A 20,940-nucleotide genomic window follows, 5' to 3' on the forward strand; every position below is an offset into this window, starting at 1 on the left:
AACTGGTTTTTACTATGAAGCAATACCTGCTCATTTAACTGATAAAATACGGAATTTCCCAGAGGTAACCCATGTTGTCAGTTGGCACATCCTTCCAGACTTCTCTCTGTGCCAACACAAACATACATGTTATCCAAGTGGAAATGAGATGATGCCTTTTCCCACATGTATTCTGGCGTGTGCTTACATGTGCATGGACATATATATTTTTATAAAGCAAATATGGGATCTCGCCATATGTAGTTGTTCCGCTAACTGCTTTTTTCACTTAACTGATTATTGAAGATTGTTTGTTGTGTATCCTTCAAGGTTTTTTCAACGTGTATTGGATATATGCACATATGGCGGCACCCTTTTTTTTTAAGCAAAGTAACATCATTTCCACCTAGGCAAATTGCATTTTTTTATTGAATAAATGTTGGTGATTTTTTGTTTTGCTTCTTTCCGTAAGTAGCTGGATATCGTTTATTCATTCCTTCATTTAGCATGTGGCCTTCTACATCCTGGCCCACGAGAGCAGATGCCCTGTGAAGCTGTTTCCCGACCTCACTATTACAGTCAGGCTGCAGTGAGCATTCTTGATCTCATAGATTTGCCAAGTCAGGGGGTACCCACATTGCAAATTTGATGGAAACCAGCAAGTTGACTTTCAGAAGGTTGTGCCAATGTATCTTCTCCCCCCAAACATGAAATTACTAGCCACACCCTCCTCTTCGAGAACATTACAGTTGTAAGGATTTGCTATCTGATTAGCAGGGTTTCGCTGTGCCATTTTGTGAGGCAGCGTGCTGCTGGCTGTGGAAAGAGGCTGCTTTCGCTGTGTCCTTTTGAAAAGGTGGTGGCTGCCAGCTTCCCTGCTCGTGTGGGGGCACTGGGCTGGCAGCCACCTGACACTCAGAGGAGGGCTGAGGGTTCCTGGGGTTGGAGTCAAGCCCCGGCCCCGGCCCCACTAGTGATGATGGGCCCCTGGGTGCTGGCCTCTGCGGGGACCTTCGGTGCCCTTGTCATCTCTCGGAGGCGTTGGCCCCATGCTGCCCCCGCTGGTCGTTTACAGCACTTGGTGCTTTCTTAACAGGTGGCAACCGGGAAGTGGAAGCAGATAAGTAAATACTGTCCCCTCGACCTCTACTCAGGGTAAGAGAGCACTTCTCCTTTGGCCTTGGCTACCTTCCATGGGGGTGGGGGAGGGGGCCACTTGCCGGCCCATAGCCAGGGTCCTGGGCAGAGATCAGGGTTCTTGCCTGGGGTCAGCTCAGCTGTGGGGGGCAGCGGCTGGGGAGCAGGGGGGGTTAGGAACAGTGATGGGAGGCCTCCCTGAGAAAGGCTGGGGGCATGTGGCTCCTTAGCCCCCAGAGCCTGAAGCCTCCAAGCAGCCCTCACAGGCACATCCCGAGTCCCGTCCCCTGAGCCACAGGCAGGTGAAAGCAAAGACTGCTTGTAATTCTGTCAATCGTGTCTTTTCCTTTTAGAAATAAGCAGAGAATGCACTTTGCCTTGAAGAGCTTGTTACAGGAAGCTCAGAACAACTTAAAGATATTTAAGGTAAAAGTTGCTTCTCTTCCGTGCCACTTCAGCGGAGGGGCCACTGGGTGTCCACACTGCTTGGGCAAACCCAGGGCGCTTCGGTCCTTGCAGATGAGGGCGTCTGGGCTGGGACTGCCTTGGCGCAAAGTCCTTTGGTTCTTTTTCCAAGCCTCGTTCCACAGGCGTGGCATCCTGTGACCCCTAGAGTGTGGGACATCAGCTCCTGGACCACTGCTCCACTGCGGCCTTGGCTCCCTGGGTGCACACAGCCCAACTCTGGTTCCAGGACAGGATGGCCCCGACTCCGCTGGGCTGCGTGTGTCCCAGGGGTTCTCTGCATCTCTCAGAGTGTGGCCCCACCTGTGCCTTTGGTCACAGTTGATTTAGGGAATGTGTAATTCCGAGATTTGGTCAGTGAGCCAAGTCTCAGTGGCTCTGGGGCTCCTGGCCCTGCACGGGGAGCGTTCACCACTCGACCCCGACCCCGGCACCAGCACCTTCAGCTCCTTCACCATCTGCAGGCTCCCTGAGACCCTGTGGTTGCCTGCTGGCGGGAGTCGGGGCCTCCGCAGCGGAGAGGCGGTGAGGCGGAGGGGGGCAGGGAGCAGGGCTGGCCCAGAGCTGGAGGAGGGCTCAGTATGGCCTGTGTTGGAAATGTGTCCGCTCGGGTCCCCCTCGCCGTCTCCTTTTCTCTTCACCCCTGACCCTGCCTCCTGCCCCGGCTGCATCCCCGTTAGGCGTTCCGTGGGAGCGCGGGTCTGCGGCGCGGGCCAGGCTTGCAAGCCCTGTGTCTGCGTGGAGAAGCAGGGCTGTTGAATCCGGACAGCGTCGTGCCCTCTGCGTCCCGCTGTGGGCGGATGGGGTGCGCTGCACACGATGTCCCTCAGAGTGAGCTTGGGAGGGTGGGCGGGGAGCCTCTTCCTCACCTGCTTTCCCCCATCTGGCTCAGAAATCTGGTCAGAGTGAATGGACTTTAACCCGTCTGTCTCCACCTTCCCAATTCTAGAAAAAGGGCCTATTTCACAGTCAGTTTTTATTTTTAATTGTTATGAAGACTGAAGGGATTTTATATTTTAATCCTAAAGATGAATCCTCTTTCATCTGGGGATTGATCTGGAACCTTTAGTGAGGCGGGCAGCTTTCCCGGCAGATCCTTTGCTGACTGTGCCTGCTCTGGGGCCGGGATTAAGAGAAGTGACACAGGCTGGCTTTTCAGAACACTCTGGAGCGACAGAGCACGTTCCTGCACGTGCCATTGCTGCTCTTGAGCCAGGCTTTGGTTCTCAGGGTCAGGTGTGGGCTGTTTCCCGGGCCGTGGCTGGTGCCACCACTGTCCGCTGTGGGAGTCTCCTCCCTGCGTGCCTGAGTGTTCTGCACAGACTCCACAGCTGTGGCTGTGTCCACCCCAACACTGGACACTTGTGGGACGTGGGGGACGTGGTGCCTTGTCACAGAGCCCGGGACAGTGGCACTCAGCTGATGTCACATTCATCTGTACTTGCATGGATTTTAAACCCTGGGGAGAAGAGGCTTCCGCTGGCCAGCAGTCCCTCAGCGGCTCACAGGCCTGGAGGAGGGCAGCTGCATGGGCCACGGCGGCTCCTGCACCAGACCACGGGCCCAGCGCTGGCCCCATCTCTTGGTGGCAGCCCCCAGTGCCCGGTTTCCCTTAGTGCTTCACCTTGGTCTCCTTCCCCAGCAGGAGCTCCTGCTGGCCCTTTGCCTGGCATGCCTTCTTCCTGCTGGTAATGCCCATCTCAAGGGTCAGTTGTCTCATCGTGGCTTCCCCGGGTCCCGTGGCCAGCAGGGACCTCAGTTGTGTGCCTCTTGCTCTGACACGTGACAGGAGGCATCACGCACACTCCTGCATCGCAGGACCCAGATGAAGGACAAATGCCCAGTCCACACCTTGGGGACTGAATTGTCAAGTGCCGCCTGGGGACAGGGCAGTGACCATCCTCCTCTGTGATCCGCTGCTACATAACAGCACACACCGGCTCCCGGTTTCCGCGGCCTGGAATTGAGCAGCATAGCCGGCGCTGGGGCCGGGTCCCTTTTGAGGCCGTGTCCTCTCTGACAGCTTGGCGAGGGCCTGAGGCTGGGCTCCCAGGATGGTGTCCTTAATGGTGTGGGCAGGACGCCTTGGTTCCTGGCTGGGGGCAGGGGGTGGGGCTCCAGGGTCTGCTCAGCGTGGCCACGTGGCTTGAGAGGAGCGGCACGAGAGGGAAGCCGTAGCATCTTTTATAACGTGGTCTTGCCAGGGATGTGCTGTGGCTCACGCTCCACCGTGGGGAGGGGGCTCCAGGGTGTGTCAGGGGACCCCTGGGGACTGTCCGGAGGCTGCTGACCACACCCTCTCTCAGGTGGGGAAACCAAGAGACCAGGTGTCGGTCACTGCTGCTCAGGTGTGTGGGGGTCAGGGTCCCTTGCGTCACAGGGTCAGCCCACTGGGCAGCCCTGCTCGCAGCCCTGGGAATGTTGGTGCCACGGGAGTGTCTTTGCTGGACTTGGTTTTAAAAGGCAGGATGGCCTTGGGGACGAAACGGTCCACGTGGTGACACGGGCAGCCTTGCCCGCCCTGGTAGGAAGCGTGGCCCAGCCTGTGGCAGAGGACAGAAGTCCCCAAGATGCAGGTGGCCCACGGATACCCACACTGGCCCAGAAGTTTGCCTGCTCGGGGTCAGACTGACACTGTGTGTCCCTTAGGAGCACGGGTGTCACGTGGCTTCTCGGATAAACAGGCTCCGGTCTTTGGGGGTTTGGGCTTTGGGCTGCGTTCGCCCGAGGCCTTGTATTTTAGGCCGGGAATGCTCTTAGGTTTTTGTTCTATTCCATGTTCTAATGGGATTTGCCTCTTGGCCAGTGACATGGTGCGATAGGGTGGGTTTCCCCAGGGGGCCACGGTGTGCAGGGCCCCAGGCGGAGACAAATGGAGGGTGTCGAGTCCCGTTGCCTGCCCAGTGGGCAGAGACGAACGTGTTCTGCCCCCAGCCCGTGGAGTTGATGTTTCCCTGTCTCTCTCCCTGCCTGAAGAACGGTGAGCTGATCTACGGCTGCACAGATGCTCGCAGCCCCGTGGCTGACTGGAACGAGCTTGCACACCACCTGAAGCCCTTCTTCTTCCCTTCCAACGGCCTGGCCGGCGGGCCCCACTGCACAAGGGCTGTGATCCGGGAGCTGGTGCGGGTCATCACGCGGGTGCTGCTGAGCGGCTCGGACAAGGGCTGGGCAGGTGCCCTGAGGTGGGGGCCTGGGCCACGGGGCCCTCGTGTCTGTGAGGCCAGCCCTTTCGGCAGGAGCCTGCACCGCCAAGGTAGGCCACGCTGGGCGCAGGGGCGGGCAGTGTGGCGTGACCTGCCAGGGTCCTGCCTGGCCTCACGGAGCTCTTGCGGGAGCAGCCTGGGCCGCATCAGGGCTCCCCACAGCCGGCCGTCCCTGCCTCCCAGCCCTGCTGGGGAGACGCCCTACCTCATCTTTTATCTGAGCTGTAGGGTTTTCCCCTAAAACACTGCTCCCCGTGTCTGAGTGCTCAGTAGTTTGCCGAACACTTTCCCTGTGAGCCCGTCTCGTCAGCATGGCCACCCTGAGGGGTAGCTTTTCCCTGGCAGGTGGAGAGCTGAGGCTGGGAAGGCGGGAGTCCCACAGCTCTGGGCCCTTCAGGGTGGGGTGGCCCCCACAGCTTCCACTTGCCAGTGGGCTGGCCGTGACTCAGTGGGCGTCCCAGCTTTGAGGCAGCTCGGTGGTGGCAGGTTTGCAGTTTTGCCGTGAATGTTCCCAGGCTCCTCATTTGTCCCTTGGTCGTGTGCTGGCGGGCTCCGTGCCACGCGCAGGACTGTGTCATGTGGAGCCATAGCCAGGAGCTTCCTTTGGGGGCTGACGAGGAAGATTCAGGTCATTCCCGTTTCGGGCTGAAGGCCCTGTGGTCTCTTGCGGCCGCCGCAGGGTGTGATGCAGGGAGACCGTGGCCCTGCTCCTGCGTGGCTTCTCGTGCTGCCGTGTTTGCAGAGCGGCGGCCTGGGCATGGCCGATCACCCGCCGTCTGCCCCTCGTGCAGAATTTTTCTTTCATTCTTTCTTTTTTTAAAGATTTTATTTACTTGTTTGACAGAGAGAGAGACAGCGAGTGGCAGAGAGAGAAGCAGGCTTCCCGCCGAGCAGGGGGCCCGATGTGGGGCCTGATCCAGGACCCTGGGACCATGACCTGAGACGAAGGCAGACGCTTGATAATGACTGAGCCACCCAGGCGCCCCTGTGCCAGATTTTTCTTAGCACAAATGAATTTTGTGGCTTTTTTTTTTAAAAAGCGATACCTGATCAGAAAATTGTGGTAGAATTATGCCCATATTGGGGCTCTTAAGTAGACGACAGAATGTGTCTGGAAGGACACAGGTGGATGCTGAGGCTCCACTGGCACCTGGGACTTTTCTTCCAGGCCTCCCCTGGACACAGGCTGACACAGCATGAGCCATGGGACGTGCATCCTAGGACGACAAACCGTGCTCTACATGCTACTTTGTAATCTGATATTTTTGCCTAATAACCAAATGTGTGTCACGGTTGTATTTTTTGAATTTTTATTGACCATGAGGTAGGTATTCCACACACAGCCTGTAATTTCAGCAAATCCCCCTAGTTGGGTCTGGGTGTTTTCACCCTGTCTAAAGTGGCTGAGCATGTCCTGCCAGCAGTGGGAGGTCAGAGGTCAAAGTGTCCATACTGCACACGGCTGCCCCCTTCAAGGGGGAGGGATGGGCCGGGACCCTGTCTTCCCAGGGGCACGGCCCCTGGTGCCCACCCTGACACCGTGGTGACCGCTCCCTGCTGCGGGTTTATCAGCGGCGGCTTTGACTGCTGTCCTATGTGGCCACCCACCCGTCAGCATGGGCTGTGGCTCTGGGCTCTGCAGACACGGTCTTCCAGGTTTGGGGACGTCAGTGTGGTCATTTTAAATTTTTGTGCCTGGCTAATTCAGACTGAGAGCCGTGTCTGCACTGAGGTCTGGGCTGCTGTGATGAGCTGAAGGCCCTTGAGAGGGAGCAGCACAGAGCGAGACGCGGGTCCCCTGCCTGTCTTTGGTGCCTGGCCCCGTGCCCCAGCAGCTCCGTGAGGCAGGGTGTGGCCCGTGCCCAGGCTTTCTTCAGTCCTTGACAGTAAACCTCTTGTTTTCCCGATATTCTTGGTAGGAAAAAACAGCCCGGAGTGCTCGGGGTTACCGAAGGGCTGTCTTCTGTACAAAACCCTCCAGGTGCAGATGTTGGACCTGCTGGACATCGAAGGCCTCTACCCTCTGTACCGGCGGGTTGAGCGGTACCTGGAGGAGTTTCCTGAGGAGAGGTGAGGCCCAGGCCCTTGCAGCCCTGCCCTTGCTAGGCTGAGTGGACCCCGAGCATTCCTGAGGGCAAGACAGGGATGGGGGAAGGGGGTCACCCCAGCCCCGGCCCCTCCCAGGCCCCGCCTGTGAAGGAGGCCCCGGGCTGGCTGGCTGGCTGGCGGTCCCCCGTCCTATGTCGGCTGAGCCTGCAGGGGGCAGTGCTGCTCCACAGCTGGCCAGCCGCTCCGCCCCACCCGCCGGCCCTGCCAGGACGCAGGTCTCTGCCGGAGGACTCTGGAGGTCTCGGTGGCAGGCTTGTGGCCAGGCTGACCTGGACTCCTCCGTCCCCTCCCGGCTCACCAGCGTGTCTGGCCTGGATGCCATGTGTCATAAACAGGAGGCGGCCCGGGCTCCCTGGGTCTGCTCTTACGCTCTAAAATTGTTGCTTCAGAACAAAGTTTAGTGTTGGGAAGAGGTGGATCTCTGAGATGTTTAAAGGCAGATGTGCGACTGTTAAACTGTTAGCCTAAGAAACCGTTTCCAGGCGGCTTTGCCATCCTGTTTTTTTGTGCCTTCTCTTTCAGAAAAACGTTGCAAATAGACGGGCCTTATGATGAAGCGTTTTATCAGAAGCTACTTGATCTTTCCACTGAGGACGATGGGACGGTGGCCTTTGCACTGACGAAGGTGGGCAGACCCTTCTGGAAACACTGTGTGCTCCGTAGGCTCTTAACGCTAACTTGGGGCTTTCCCAAGGCATGTTGTTTCTCATTACCTGCACCTGGGGCTTAAAGCAGAAAAATTGGGGAGTTAAAAAAAAAAAATGGTTGTTTTCCTCAGGTGGCCCAGGCAGGTGGTGACCGGAACCTTAGGTTTCAGGGAGGATTTCCCTCCCTCCCCGGGGGCTCCGGCCGGCCCAGACCCAGCCCTCTCCCACCCGAGCCTGGGGGTCAGGACCCAGGGCCACCGCCCTGCGCTTCCCTCCCAGCAGCTGTCCCTCCCCCTGCGGCCTTTGCTGGGAGCCGCCCCCGTCCCCAGGCCTGGTCCTGCTCCGACGGAATTCGGAGGCTCACTGGCCTTGGACAGCAAGACAACGGCATCTTCCTTTTCACTAGTCTCTGGCTGAAATTCAGCATTTCCTCCATTGTGAGTATGGCGACGACCGTGGTCGGGTCAGCTGGACCCCCGACTTGGCCACTGACAGAACCGGACCTATTCGTTTCTCACCAGAGCGGCTACAGACACCTCCCATTATCTCCCGTCGTCACTCTTGAGGTTTTGCGGTGCAGGACTGTGTCACACATTGTTTTAAAAAATATTCTGGTGTTTTGATATAGTCATCCTGCTGTTTATCTTCTGCATTTAAAAATCTTCTTCTGAGAGCCGTCGGCTTCGCCGGGCTGTCAGTTTGGCCGGACGCTGACGCGGTGAGGGAGCCCCTAGCGGGGCCGCGGGCTGGGGGGGGGGGGGCAAGTGGCCATCCCCGGGTGCCCTCGGCTCACCTGTCCTGGTCCCCACCTGGCCTTGGCTGCGCCCTCTCCTACAGCCGTCTCAGCGTCGAGGACGAGGACGGTGTCGAGGGGCATACTCGGAGGGGCTCAGCGTGGGGAGAGACCCAAACGTGGGGTCTTTGCACCAGAATCTCCCTTGTGTTGTCTACAGCGTGGTGCACTGATTAGGATTAGGTACCAGCTTGGCTGCTTTTTTTAAGAGAAGCAACAGTTCTCTCTCTCTCTCTTTTTTTTAAAGATTTTATTTATTTATTTGACAGAGAGAGACACAGCAAGAGAGGGAACACAAGCAGGGGGAGTGGGAGAGGGAGAAGCAGGCTTCCCGCGGAGCAGGGAGCCCGATGCGGGGCTCGATCCCAGGACCCTGGGATCACGACCTGAGCCGAAGGCAGACGCTCAGCGACTGAGCCAGGCGCCCCTATACGTTTCTCTCTCTTTCACATTTGCTACTAGATAAGCATGGATTACTTTGCTACTTCAGTTTTTAACCTCATATGTAAAATCTTGTGGTAAGAGACTCAGGCGGTCACTACAGCCGGCAGAATGGCTAAACTGAGCAGCACGTTGGCCCAGGGCCGGGGTGGTGCCGGGTGCTGGCGCAGAGAGAGGTGGGTCCCTCATCTGTGCTGGGGGGTGGGAAACCAGGTGGGGAAGCAGCGGCAGCTTCTCGCAGAACTAAGCCTGCCCGTCTCCTACAGGGGGGCCTCTCACTCCTGGGCATTGTGTCGCAGAGGAGGGAGTGCTCATGCTCACAAGTCTGGAGCAACAGATGACCTGGCTGACTCTGCAGGGAGCTGTGCAGGGTGACAAAACCAGTGCCAGGAGGTCACACAGACTGTGTGACATTCCTGAAATGCGAGGGCTGAGTGATGGCCGTGGTTTGGGGAGGACGTGGAAGGAAGGTGGGTGTAGCTATAGAAGGTCAACACGAGGCACCCTTACGGTGATGGTTGTGCTCCGTGTCTTACTGCGGTGGGATGTGCGCGCTGACGTGGGTGCCCACACTCGCGCATGCACACAGACTGGGATCAGATTGTGGTGTGTATCCGTGTCACTGTAGTTTTTGCAAGATGTCACTGGGGGAGGCTTGGTCAGGGGTCCTCAGGCCTCAGGATCTCGGCCATACCGTGCCGAGCAGGACACGTTCATGGTTAGCAGTGCGTCTTTCCAGACCCACTCGCTCACATACACTGGGGACTGCCCACCTTATACGCACCGCTGCCCAGCGCACGCGTAGCGGAACACGGCTTGAGGTCTCTGTGGGAATGTGAGGGTCTGCCTGTTCTAGGGAGTTAGGCTCTGGTGGTTGGAGTCGAAGAGGATGGTTGTGGGAGGGAACTGGTGGAACAGGGTGAGAACATTCTGAGGCTACAGACTTAATTCTTTCAAGAACTTGCCGAGCCTTGTACCTCTGATGAAATGAGAGCAGGGACTACTGCCTTTATTTCGAGGCTAGGAAACCACAGCCCAGAGCGACCCCCCACTCTCCGTTGTGTAGAATTCCATAGCGGGAGTCAACACACTTGTTCTGTAAAGGGCCAGATGGTAGATGCTTTAGACATTGCGGACCCGCTAGCCTCCGCTCAGCCTGCTCAGCGTGCCCTTGTAGTTCAGGGCTAGCCACCGGCAAGCCAAAAGGAGTGCTGCTGTGTCCTAGTAAAACTTTATTTACAAAAACAGGTGTTGAGCTGGATTTGGCCCCCGGTGTCTAGTTTCCTGACCTCTGTTTACTTTTGCTTGTCAGGTTTGTTTGTTTGTTTTTTAAAAGATTTTATTTATTTGAGAGAGCATGAGTGGAGGGGTGGGTTGGGGGGAAGCGTGCAGCGGGGACACAGACGGAGAGGGAGAAGCAGGCCTCCCGCTGAGCAGGGAGCCCGACGCGGGGCTCGATCCCAGGACCCTGGGACCACGACCTGAGCCGGAGGCAGACGCTGAACGACTGAGCCACCCAGGCGCCCCCGGCTTGTCAGTTTTTATATTCCATTTTTTGCTCTGTTGGTTTGGAAGTTGCATATTCCCTTTCTGTCCCCGTAGTGGTTACTTGTCCAGTCGGACCGTGCACATTTGAAGCCTAATGTTAACCAGTGACTTCACCACCGCAGACACACCAGAAGGAACTGGGTCTGTTCCGGTCATTTCTCCCACTTCGCCCACCTCTCCCGCAGTTGTTGTCTGGTATTCTCCTTGTCTTGTGCTTTTCTAAAACCGTAGTTGACAGTATTGCTTACCCTTGTTTTTGCCCAGCATTCTTGAATCTCTGATCTTTCCTGCTTTCTTTTTTTATCTAACGGGTTTATTGAGATATAACTTACAGACCATACAAATGACCTGTTTAAAGTATGTAACTCAGTGATTTTTTCACCAATTTCAGAATTTCATCACCTCAGAAAGAAATCCCGCCCCCTTTCGCTGTCATCCCCTCTTCTCCCTACCCACCAGCCCGAAGCAACCATCGAGCTCCTTCCTGTCTGTCTCTGTGGACGCGCCTCCTGCAGACACTGCATATAATTGGACTCGTTCAGTACCTGGTCCATTATGACTGGATTCCTTCACTTAGCATGTTCTCAAGGTTCATCTGCATCATAGCGTCATTCCTTTTGTGTAGTTGAGGAATACACCATTCTATAGATACGTTACTTTTTATCCATTTATTATTGATGGACATTTTGGCTATTATGAATAATGCTGCTGTAAGTATTTGTGTGCAAATTGTTAGTGTGCACGTGTTGTTACTTTTCTCGGGGATATACCTAGGAGTGGAATTGCTGGGTCAAATGGTAACTTATGTTTAATTTTATCAGGCAGTTTCAGAGGGGCTGTCCCATTTTACATTCCCACCAGCAACTTGTGAGGGTTCCAACCTCTCCGTATTTTCAACGACACTTGTTATTTATCATTTTGAATTTTGCCATCCTGGTGGGTGTAAAGTGGTATCTTGTTGTGATCTGTATTTCCCAGAAGACAAAGAGCATTTTTTTCATGTGCTTGTTGCCCATTTGTATACCTTCTTTGGAGAAATGTCTATTCAGATCCTTTGCCAACTTTTAAATGATGTAATTTGTCTTGCTGAGCTATAAGGATTCTGTATATTGTGAGAAGTGGGCCCTTATCACATATGATATGCAAATAATTTTCTTCCATTCTATTAGTTGTCCTTTTACTTTCTGAGAAAAATGCCCTTTGATACAAAAATGTTTTTGATTTTGATGAGGTTTATCTGTTTTTTCTTGTATTCATGCTTTTGGTATCATATCTAAGAATCTATTGCTAAATCCAAACTCATGAATATTTTCCTGTTTTCTTCTAAGAATTTTGTGGTTTTATCTCTTACACTTAGTTCTTTGATCCAGTCTGAGTAAATTTTTGTATATTATTTGAGGTAGGGTTCCAGCTTCATGCTTTGCATGTTGATGTACAGTTGTCCCAGCACCATTTGTTGAAAAGACTATTTTTAAATCCCACTGAATGTTCTTGGCACCCCTGTCAAATCCGTTGACAGTAGACATACGGGTTTATTTCTGAATGCTTAGTGGTGTTCCTTGGGAATATGTGTTTATACTTACACCAGTCCGCTGTCTTGATTACTATTGCTTTTTAGTAAGTTTTGAAATTGGGACATGTAAGTTGTCCAACTTTACTATTCTTTTTCAAGATTGTTTTTGCTATTTGGAGCCCCTTGTGATTCCATATAAATCTTAGAATCAGCTTGCCAGTTTCTACAAAGAAGCCAGCTGGGATAGTTATAGGGATTGTGGTGAGTCTGTAGATCACTTTAGTTAGAATAGCCATCTTTACAATAGTAAGTCTTCCAATTTGTTAACATGGGATGCTTTTCAATTTATTTAGATCTTCAGTTTTCTTTCAACAGTCATTTGTAGTTTTCACAGTGTGCATTTTGTACCTTAAGGTTATTCCTGAATGTTTTGTTTTTGATGCTGTAAATGCATTTTTCTTAATTCTGTTTTCCAATTGATTGTTGTAAGTGTATAGAAATTACTTCGTTTTTGTATATTGATCGTGTAGCTTGCAACCTTGCTGAATTCCTATATTCATTATTTAAAAATTAAGAGATTTTTAGTAGATTCCTTAGAATTCTCTCTATACAAGATCATCTGTGACTAGAGATTGTTTTCTTCCTTTCCAATTTGGATGCCTTTTCTGTCTTTTTCTTGCATAACTGCCCTAGCTAGAATCTTTAGTACAGTGTGGAATAGATGTTGCAAGAACAGACATCCCTGATTTTCCCTGGCCTTGCTGGGACAGTGTTCAGTCTTTCATCATTATGTGTGATGTTAGCTGTGGGTTTTTCATAGATATTCTTTATCAGATTGAAGAAGGTTGCTGCTTTTCCTAATTTGTTGAGTGTTTTTATCCAGAAGGGATGTTGGAGTTTATCAAATGTCTTTTCTGCAGAAATTGAGATTATCGTGTTTTTGTTTTAAATTTTGTAGATATGGAATATTCATTTGTTTTTGGATGTTAAAACCCACCTCACATTCCTGGTATAAATTGTGCTTGGTTATGGTGTATGATCCTTCATATATGTTGCTAGATTCAGTTTGCTGTTACATTGTTGAGGATTATTGTGTTCATATTCATAAGACTGGTCTGTAGTTTGCATCTTTTATGATGACTTTTTTGGTTTTGGTATCAGGTAATACTAGCATTGTCACATGAGCTGGGAATGTTCCAGCCTCATACTTTTTGGAGGGTTTTGAGAAGGATTGATGTTAATTATTCTTTAAATTTTTGATATAATTCAATAGTGAAGCCATCTGGGCCTGCACTTTCCTTTGTAGTTAGTGTTTTGATACCCAGTTCAGTCTCTTTATTTGTTACAGGTCTGATGATATTGTCTATTTCTTCTTGAGTCAGTTTTGATAGTTTGTGTCTTTTTAGGAGTTTGTCTGTTTCATCTAAGTCCTCTAATTTATTGACCTACAGTTGTTTGTGATTTTCCTCTTCTTCAAGTAAACCTTTTAGAAATTATATTAGTAACTTTTTTTTTTTAAAGATATTTTTACTTATTTGACAGAGGGAGAGACAGCGGGAGAGGGAACACAAGCAGGGGGAGTGGGAAAGAGAGAAGCAGGCTTCCTGCCGAGCAGGGAGCCCGATGCGGGACTCGATCTCAGGACCCTGAGATCATGACCTGAGCTGAAGGCAGTCGCTTAATCAACTGAGCCACCCAGGCGCCCCTAGAAATTGCATTAATAACTTAATGAAAGTCTTTTTGAAAATTCTACATCCTGTTTATCTGGATATGTTTATATTCTCCACAGTATTGAAAGGTAATTTTTTCTGTGTACAAATAAGGGGTTCAGTGTTTTTCTCCTAGCATTAAACCATTTGATATAAGGTCATCTGACTGTGGATGTGGCTGCTTAGAGGTCTTCTATCAGTCTAACTGCCCTTTCTCAGGGGGAGAGTTCTTCCTATACCTGCTTTTAGGAGCTTCTCTTTCTCTCTCATTATTGGGCATAGTGATTAGGTGTGCATCCTTTGTATTTATTTATCCAGCTTCATATATATATGCTGTGCTTCCTCTATTTGTGGATTTATATCTTCCACTAGTTATGAAAATTCTCAGCCATTTTCTCTTCACATATTTTTCTCTTTTCCATTATCGTATTCTCTTCTTCTGAGACTAATTAGATATAGATCAAACCTCATTCTACCTTCCATGTGTCAACTGCATGTCCCTGTTTTTCATCTCTTTGTCTCTTTGTACAACATTCTGGGTATTTCTTCGGTTCTGCCTTCCCATTCCCGGATTCTTTCTTCACCTGTGTCTAATCTGCTAGCTTATTTGTTCATTGAGTTTTCCATTTCAGTAGTTATATTTTTTATTTTTCAAAGTTCTGTTTGGTCCATTTCCACTTCTTTTTTTTTTTTTAGTATTTTATTATTAATCAGAGAGAGAGAGAGAGAGCGCACAAGCGGGGGAGCAGCAGAGGGAGAGGGAGAAGCAGACTCCCCGCTAAGCAGGGAACCCGATGCAGGACTTGATCCCAGGACCCTGGGATCATGACCTGAGTCGAAGGCAGATGCTTAACCAACTGAGCCACCCAGGCGTCCCGGTCCATTTCCACTTCTGCTTGGTATTTTTGATAGTTCCTTGTTGCTTGCCCAATTTTAAATTTCATCTTTTAGTTCTTTAAACAATTTATGAAGTTATTTTATATTCTTTATCTGATATCAGATACATAATAAAACCTTAGAGGTACAAAATTCGTTGTTATTTTGGCTGAATCATCCATGCTGTGTTATCTGCTTGGGTTTTTAATGGTTAACGATTGTGAGCTCATATGTTTGATCTTTTAGTCCGTGGGAATCCTGGGGACCTAAACAGGGGATGCTTTCCTCCGGAGAAGATACAGATGCCTGGCATAAGGGAGAAATCTCAGTTAGGACCCTGTACTCTGTGGCTTATTCCTAGAAACAGTGCTTCCACTGACAGCTGCCTATAGAACAGCTCAGCCTTTTCATTTGCTCCTTGCTCAAAACCCTAGTTTTGGCTCTTTTGGGGGTGGACAGGTGAGAAGAGGGGATTGAGTTAGCGATTTCCCTTACCTTCTACAAGCCCCACAGTGCACTGAAAGGTACGTTAACAGGAATTTAGTTGTTTTGTAGTAGGAGGGCCCTTGGAAGGCCTCCATGCCCCCTGAAATTGTCATTCTCTTTAGTTTGGTCTCATCATGGTCATTTATTTGGGTGTTATTTTTAATTTGTTACTGTTAAAAAGAATGTTGTCATTCCCATTTTTGTACTCTAATCCTAGTGCACCAAGGCATATATGAAGGTAGATTATTGGAAATAAAATTGCTAGATTGATTGATAAATTCTGTCAGTATTGTCCTTCCAAAAAGATTTCGCCAATTTACGTTCCTTTTTACAACGGTTGAGGGCCCTTTTCCTCCACGCACCCCCAAACACTATTATTACCAGTATTTCGAATTTTATTTTAATTTTCTAAACTTTTATTATCAACCATTTGTACTGTGAGATATAGCACATACGGAAAAGTACACAGAAAAAAAATGTACAGCCCAGTGATTTGTCACAAAGCAAACTCTCGTGGAATTACCAGCTAGGTCTGGATGTAGAACCCTGGCAGCCAAACATAATCCGTCGTTTCCCTGCCAGTTATTCCTCTTTCTTTTCTCCCCAGAATTAACTATTGTGTTGATTTATATTCTCATAGTTTGGTTTGTTTTGCTTTTGAACTTTATATATGGAATCCTGTCCTTTTTAAGAAGAAAAAACTCTATATACTATTTATAAAATTCAGTCATATTATTGCATGCATTTCCATACTTGCATTGCTTTATAGTGATCTGCTGAATAGATGTACCACAATATATCCATTTACTGTTGACGGATATTTGGGTTGTTCCCCGTTTTGGGCTGTTATGAAATGAATAAAGCTGTTGTAAACATTCTTAAGCTGATCTCTTGATGAACATGTCACACATTTCTCTTGGATATATTCCCAGGAATGGAATTTCTGGGCCAGAGATGTGAGCATATTAGCTTTAGGAGATACTGCCAAACAGTTACCTTCTTCTATTCCCTACAACTGGCTAGAGTAGTTCCCATTGCCCCTCAGTCTTTTATTTTTCAGCCATTCTGGTGACTGTAGTGGTGGCTTATTATGGTGATGAGATTAAGCACCTTTTCATCTGTGTTTTCTTTTGTGTTAAGTCTTTTGCCCCATTTTTGTAGGATTGTCTTTTTTGATCTGAAGGAGTTCTTTATGTTTTCTGGATAGAAGCCCACTGTCAGGTACACGTGCTGCCGGTGTCGTCTTCGACTCTGGAGCTTTGCTACTTCACTCTGAGTGGAGTCCTTTCAAGAAAGGACGTTCAGAATTTTAAGATAGTTTAATTTACATCTTTTTCCTTTTTAAGAAGGCTTTATCTTTCTTAGGGTCCTACAGGTATTTTAGAAACCTTTATTGTTTTGCCTGTCACATTTGGTAGGTATGGCATGAGGTAGGGTTTTATTTTACTTTCATATGGAATTGTCCCAGAATCACAGGAATTATCCTGATCACTAGACAGTCAAAACAAGCCTCGATATCCAGTAGAGCAAATCCTTCCACCATCTTCAGGATTGTCTTTTTCGTTGGCTCTTCTTGACCTTTGCTTGTGTACATAAATCCTAGAATCAGCTTGTTCAGGTCTACAAGGAAAAGCAGTAACAAACCTGTTGGGATTTTTATTGGTTTCGCACTAAAATGACAATAGGAGTTGACAGCTATACAATATTTAGTCTTCCAACATGGGCATTTTCTATTATTTTAGGTGTTATTTTAAAATTAATAAAAACAGGGGTGCCTGGGTGGCTCAGTCGGTTAAGCGTCTGCCATCGGCTCAGGTCATGGTCCCAGGGTCCTGGGATCAAGCCCCCACCAGGCTCCCTGCTCAGCAGGAAGTCTGCTTGTCCCTATCCCTCTCCCTTGCCCCTCCTTGGCATTTGTGCATGTGCACTCTCTCTCTCTCTAAAATAAAATAAATCTTTAAAACATTTCCATTCTAAAGTGTTTGTTGTGCACATAGAGGAACGCAATTGGTTTTTCTATTTGACTTTTTATATGTCAACCTTGCCAAACTCACAGATTCTATTTATTTTGAAGATTTTATTTATTTGAGAGAGCATGGGGGGATGGGCAGCAGGAGAGGGAGAAGGGGACTCCCCGCTGAGTAGGGAGCCTGACACGGGACCTGAGCCAAAGTCAGCCCCTTAACTGACTGAGCCACCCAGGGGCCCTGAACTCACTGATTCTAACTATTCACTTACAGCTGTTGGATTTTCGTTTTATGGAATCATACTGTCTTTGAATTTGATTTTTTGCTTTCTAATCCTTAGGCCTTTTACCTATTTTGTTTTGCTTAAATCCATATAGTTAATTTATGAAAGTGGGAATTCTAGTCTTATTCTCATTCTCAGAGAAACCATTTTACCACTAAGTAAGTTATTTGTTGTAGGTTTTTTGGGGGGCTTATTTAATTTATTTTTTAAATAAGTTAAAAATTAAGAATGTTCCATTCTGTTCCTAATTTGTTAAAAGTTTTTCTCAGGGGTGCCTGGGTGGCTCAGTTGGTTAAGCGACTGCCTTCGGCTCAGGTCATGATCCTGGAGTCCCGGGGTCGAGTCCCACATCGGGCTCCCTGCTCAGCAGGGGGTCTGCTGTTCCCTCTGACCCTCTTCCCTCTCGTGCTGTCTCTCATTCTCTCTCTCTCAAATAAATAAATAAATAAAATCTTAAAAAAAAAAAAAGTTTTTCTCAGGAGATGTTGAATTATCAGTGCTTTTTCTATTTCTATTGGATGATCATATGACTTTTCTCCTATATTCTGTCACTGTGGTTAACTGTACAATTTTTACAGTGATTTATTATATATCTGACTTGCTAATATTTTGGTTAGGGTTTCTTTTGCATATATGTTTATGAGTGATGTGAGTTTTTTGTAATGTCTTTGTTAGGTCTTGGTATCAAGGGTACGCCTGCCTCATAAAAATTTGAAGAATGTTTGCTCATTTTCTGGTTCTCTGGAAGAGGTGAAGTAAGGATTGTATTATTTTTTCCTTAAATGTTTTGTAGAACCACAGGTGAAACCATCTGGGCTGATAATTGTCTGTGAAGAAAAATTTTAAGTTAGGATCTCAATTTCAGATTTTCAGGGCGGGTGGCTTAGTCAGTTAAGCGTCTGCCTTCGACTCAGGTCATGACCCCAGGGTCCTGGGATTGAGCCCTGCATAGCGTTCCCTGCTCAGCGTGGGAGTCTGCTTCTCTCTCTCTCTCTCCCCCGCTCTGCCCCTGTGCATGCTCTCTCTCAAATAAATAAAATCTTATAAAAAATGTTTAAAAAAATTTCAGATTTTCTTCTTTTGTCCGTTTTAGTAACATCTTTCTAAAACATCATCTAAAATTTTCAAAATTTTTGTATATAGTTTTTTGATAATATTCTTTTATCTTTTAATGTTCTCTAAGATCTGAAAATGCTCTTTTATTCCTGATGTCTGATACCTGTTTTCTTAATCCATCCCACAAAGACTTAATCGTTTTTGTTTGTTTTATTAAAAATTAACTTAGGATCCTTTAGTGTACTATATGATTCTTTCCTATTTCAGTAATTTCTGTTTTTTTCCCTTTCTTCTTGTTTGGATAATTTGTTCTTCCTGTAACTTCTGATATGCTTATCTAATTAAGTTTTAGAATTTTTTTCTAAAATGTGTATTTAACACTATATATTTTTTCATAAACATGGTTTAGCTACATTCCACAGCTGTATTTTCAACACCATTCATTTAAAATATATGCTCTGATTACTATGAAGATTTCTCCTTTGACCCATGTAAGTATTTAGAAGGGAATCAATTACCAAACACATGGAGATTCTCATTATTTTTTTGTACTGATTACTAACAACATTGCATTATGGTCAGAGAACACAGCCCATATGGTCCTTTGAAATTTGTTGAGATTGGCTTTTGATCCTTTGAAATCCATTATGATTTGCTTTATAGATTTTATTTGAAAAAGGCTTCTGTAAAAAAGAAAGTATCTTCTCAAATTGTTGGGTGCAATGTTTTATATCTTCCCATTAGGTCAGATTGTTTTCAGATCTTCTATAACCTTATTTTACTGTCTGCTTCTTTCATAAGAAGGATGTTTGGAAATTTTACATAGCAAGTATGGAATTGTGTTACTTATTTTGAAGCTATATTGTCGGGGGCCTTAAAATTGTTAAACCTACCTGGTAAATCAAATTTTTCATTTTCAAGTGTCATTTATAATTTTCACTGTGTTCTATCTCTGGTAATATTTTTTACCTTAAAGTTTCCTTTCTCTGATATTAGTGTAACTTCTGTAGGTTCTTTTGGTTAATACTTGCACTGTATATCTTTTTCTGTTCTTTTGTTTTTAATCTTGCTATGCCTTTGCAGTTAAAGTAGGTTTGGTTTTCTATCCTTTCTGATGTTTTGTGGACGTATAGTTAGGTTTAATCCTTTACCACCTGTTTTATTAGGTTTCTTTTCCTCTCCTCTTTCAGAATCTTTTGGGTTATATTTTTATCATTCAATTTCCCCACTCTGTTGGAAGTTACAGAGTCTTTTGCTTTTCTCTTGGTTGTTATCCTGACCTTTGCAGCAAGCAGTTGACTTATGAAAGTCTAACGTCTAGTACCTTCACTCTCTTTTTGGACAGCACAAAATTCTTAGTATATTTTACTCTCGTCCTGACTTAAATCCTATTGCTGTGTATTCTATTGTGGGTTTTTTTTTTTTTTAAGATTTTATTTACTTATTTGACAGAGGGAGACACAGCGAGAGCAGGACCACAAGCAGAGGGAGCTGGGAAGGGAGAAGCAGACCCCCTACTGAGCAGCAGCCCGATGCGGGGCTCGATCCCAGGACCCTGGGATCATGACCCGAGCCAAAGGCAGACGCCTAATGACTGAGCCACCCAGGCGCCCTCTGTATTCTGTTGTTTTAAACTCAAGGAGATGCTATTACCATTTTATACAATCAGTTTCCTTTTACCCACAGATGCTTCTCTTAGGTTGCTCTTCATTCTGCCCTACATTCTGGAGCTTGTATCTAGGATGATTTTGTTGTCTGAAGAATACCCTTTAACGTTTCCTTTGTGTGGGTCTGCTGGTGACTCATCCTTAAGTGTTTGTTTGGTGATGTGTATAACTGATTGTGGTTTTTTGGAGTCATTCTTGAGTTTGTGGCTTGATGTCTTTCCTCAGTTTTGGAAAATAATTTGGCCTTAACACCTTCAGATTTGATTTCTGCCTGTTTCCTTGGTATTTTCTAGCTGTCTTACTTTCCATGCTTCATTCTGGATATTTCAACTTCGACCTATCTTCCATTGTAGCAAGTCTCTTTGAGTTTCTTCTAATCTGTTAAAACTATCTCTTGAATTCTTAATATTGATTTTTGTATTTTTTTCAGTTCTAGAATTTACATATCGTTTATTTTTATAGCCTCCAGCTCTCGTCACATTCTTGATTTTGTCTTTTATCCTTGAACAGAGCAGCATGTCTGTCTGGTACCTGCAGTAGTTGGAGTTTGTGTTTGTCTCCGCTGACCTGGGACTGGGGTTTCTTGCAGGTTTTCACTTAGGTGATGCTGTGTTGTACCTGGATATTTTAACTTACGTGTCAGTCACTATATTTTACAATTATTTTAGAAATAATGCAAGGCCTAGTATAATGTCTTCTTCCAGGGAGGATCTTGGGTTTGCTTCTGCTGGGGGACAGGGAAGCCCTAGCAAGTTGGGGTCCTCTGACCCCAGTTTTGGTGACTGATCTCTTTGAAGCAGGGCTGCAGGTCCGGGAAGGCTGTCAGCCTGTGACTCCCTCAGTCTTCAGGTGCAGCTTTGGGTGCTAACCCGAAGAGGGGGTTCACACGATTACTGTCCCCGTAGCCCTGGAGTTTGGTGAGAAGAGTAGCTCTCAGCCAGCCCTCTGGAACCGTCAACCCTGCCTCAGGGCAGAAAAGACCCAAATGTCTGTCTCCCCACTGGTCCAGCCACTCGCCCTGCTCCTGTTCACACTGCCTTGTAGCAGATGGTTTTGGT

At 47.8% G+C, this 20,940-nt stretch overlaps 1 protein-coding gene across 1 annotated transcript in view; it reads left to right on the forward strand.

Moving 5' to 3' along the window:
- Window positions 1–20,940, forward strand: part of IPPK (inositol-pentakisphosphate 2-kinase) — a 45,921-nt gene that overhangs the window by 20,179 nt on the left and 4,802 nt on the right. The window contains exons 7-11 of the mRNA XM_025891802.2: window positions 1,076–1,134; window positions 1,470–1,542; window positions 4,558–4,837; window positions 6,707–6,857; window positions 7,419–7,521. Of these exons, the coding sequence (XP_025747587.1) occupies window positions 1,076–1,134; window positions 1,470–1,542; window positions 4,558–4,837; window positions 6,707–6,857; window positions 7,419–7,521 (666 nt within the window). The remainder of the gene's footprint in view (window positions 1–1,075; window positions 1,135–1,469; window positions 1,543–4,557; window positions 4,838–6,706; window positions 6,858–7,418; window positions 7,522–20,940) is intronic.

This window comes from Callorhinus ursinus, unplaced genomic scaffold, assembly GCF_003265705.2.
Source record: "Callorhinus ursinus isolate GAN/ISIS: 27379988/994484 unplaced genomic scaffold, GSC_fseal_2.0 scaffold28, whole genome shotgun sequence".
NCBI classification, from domain to species: domain Eukaryota; kingdom Metazoa; phylum Chordata; class Mammalia; order Carnivora; family Otariidae; genus Callorhinus; species Callorhinus ursinus.